Here is a 1,223-nt window from a genome sequence, read left to right as displayed (position 1 = left end):
TGCTACGTCACTTAGCTCCAATCCCTAGTGGAAGATGATTTGAATGCACTGAGAAAAGGCTCTCTTACCGATACAGAGTGGCGGAGGGTAGTTCCATCGCCGCACGGTCCCCGGCATGCAGGAGATGTGGGCGTGGCCCTGTGGGAATCAGGAACAGGGATGGGCTAGCTGCCCCCAAGGGCACATATGTATGTGCAACCCAGAACAGGGGAACAGGGGACTATGTCATATTAAGGAGTAAGATACACAAAAATACAAAGTCATAAAACAGATCTGCTGTGGGAAGGGGAGTGAGGCAGAGGGAGAGACATTTAGGGGAAGGACGGCCATTAACAGCCATTACTAAAGCATTCTCATTATTAAAGACTTCCTTGTGAGACTTCTTTAATTACTCAATTCCCTTGTGGCCTTCAAAGGAAAATTAAATTTTCCCAATGTCTAATCAAACCCAACTCTGCAGGAACACGTTGGAGTCTGGCTTGTGCCAAATTGCTAGTCAGCAAAGTTTGTCTTCTGCATGAACAGCTCCAGGAGGGCATAACAGTCCCCAAGGGAGCTCCGGGGATGGGGGCGCTGCTCCCCTTCTTCAGTGACTGCATCCTGCTCATGCAAGGCTGGCCAAGGCTGGCCCATCGGCCAATCCCATCTACGGGGACACCAGTTCCCTGACCTGGGGTGCCAAGGGGCAGTACCTGGAGGGCATATCCCGGCTCACACTGGAAAGAGACCACATCATTCACCAAGTAGCGCTCGCCAGACTTCACCCCATTACTGGGCACTGCAGGTTCCGGACAGCTGCTCAGCCCCACGGCTAGAAAGACAGAGACAGAGAGAAAGGAGAATGGACAAGCCCAGCAGGTCAGTGCAGTAGCAGACAGAGGGAGGGCTGTGCTGGCGGCAGCGATTAGGGTGCCTCCTAGTTGAGCTTTCTCTCCCCTCGGCCTCCTGGCTGGTGCTCCCCAATGCTTTTCACCTCCGGGCACATAGAGGAAAGGAGAATACTTCTGTGGCACAAGGGGTCAACAGACCAAAGCTCCATCTTGGGCACTCTGCTGTTCTGCCCAGCAATGAGGGTGGAGCACCCCTTGCTACAAAGGCTGTGCCCACCCACTGTGCTGAGTGGATGGACTTTAGAGCAGAGGCAGGAGAGCTAGGGATCTTTCCCAGCCCAGCTCTAAGCCCTCTGACCTCTCTGCATGCTCCTCCCACATCACTCCGCCTCC

General features: G+C 54.0%; 1 protein-coding gene across 1 annotated transcript in view; it reads right to left on the bottom strand.

Moving 5' to 3' along the window:
* CSMD2 (CUB and Sushi multiple domains 2) overlaps positions 1 to 1,223 on the bottom strand; it is a 752,464-nt gene that overhangs the window by 117,332 nt on the left and 633,909 nt on the right. The window contains exons 42-43 of the mRNA XM_012554226.1: positions 693 to 973; positions 69 to 138 (exon numbers count right to left, since the gene is read on the bottom strand). Coding sequence (XP_012409680.1) covers positions 69 to 138; positions 693 to 973 — 351 coding nt within the window. The remainder of the gene's footprint in view (positions 1 to 68; positions 139 to 692; positions 974 to 1,223) is intronic.

Source organism: Trichechus manatus, unplaced genomic scaffold (assembly GCF_000243295.1).
Source record: "Trichechus manatus latirostris isolate Lorelei unplaced genomic scaffold, TriManLat1.0 scaffold00015, whole genome shotgun sequence".
Taxonomy (NCBI): domain Eukaryota; kingdom Metazoa; phylum Chordata; class Mammalia; order Sirenia; family Trichechidae; genus Trichechus; species Trichechus manatus.
This window is presented reverse-complemented; position numbering and strand designations above follow the sequence as displayed.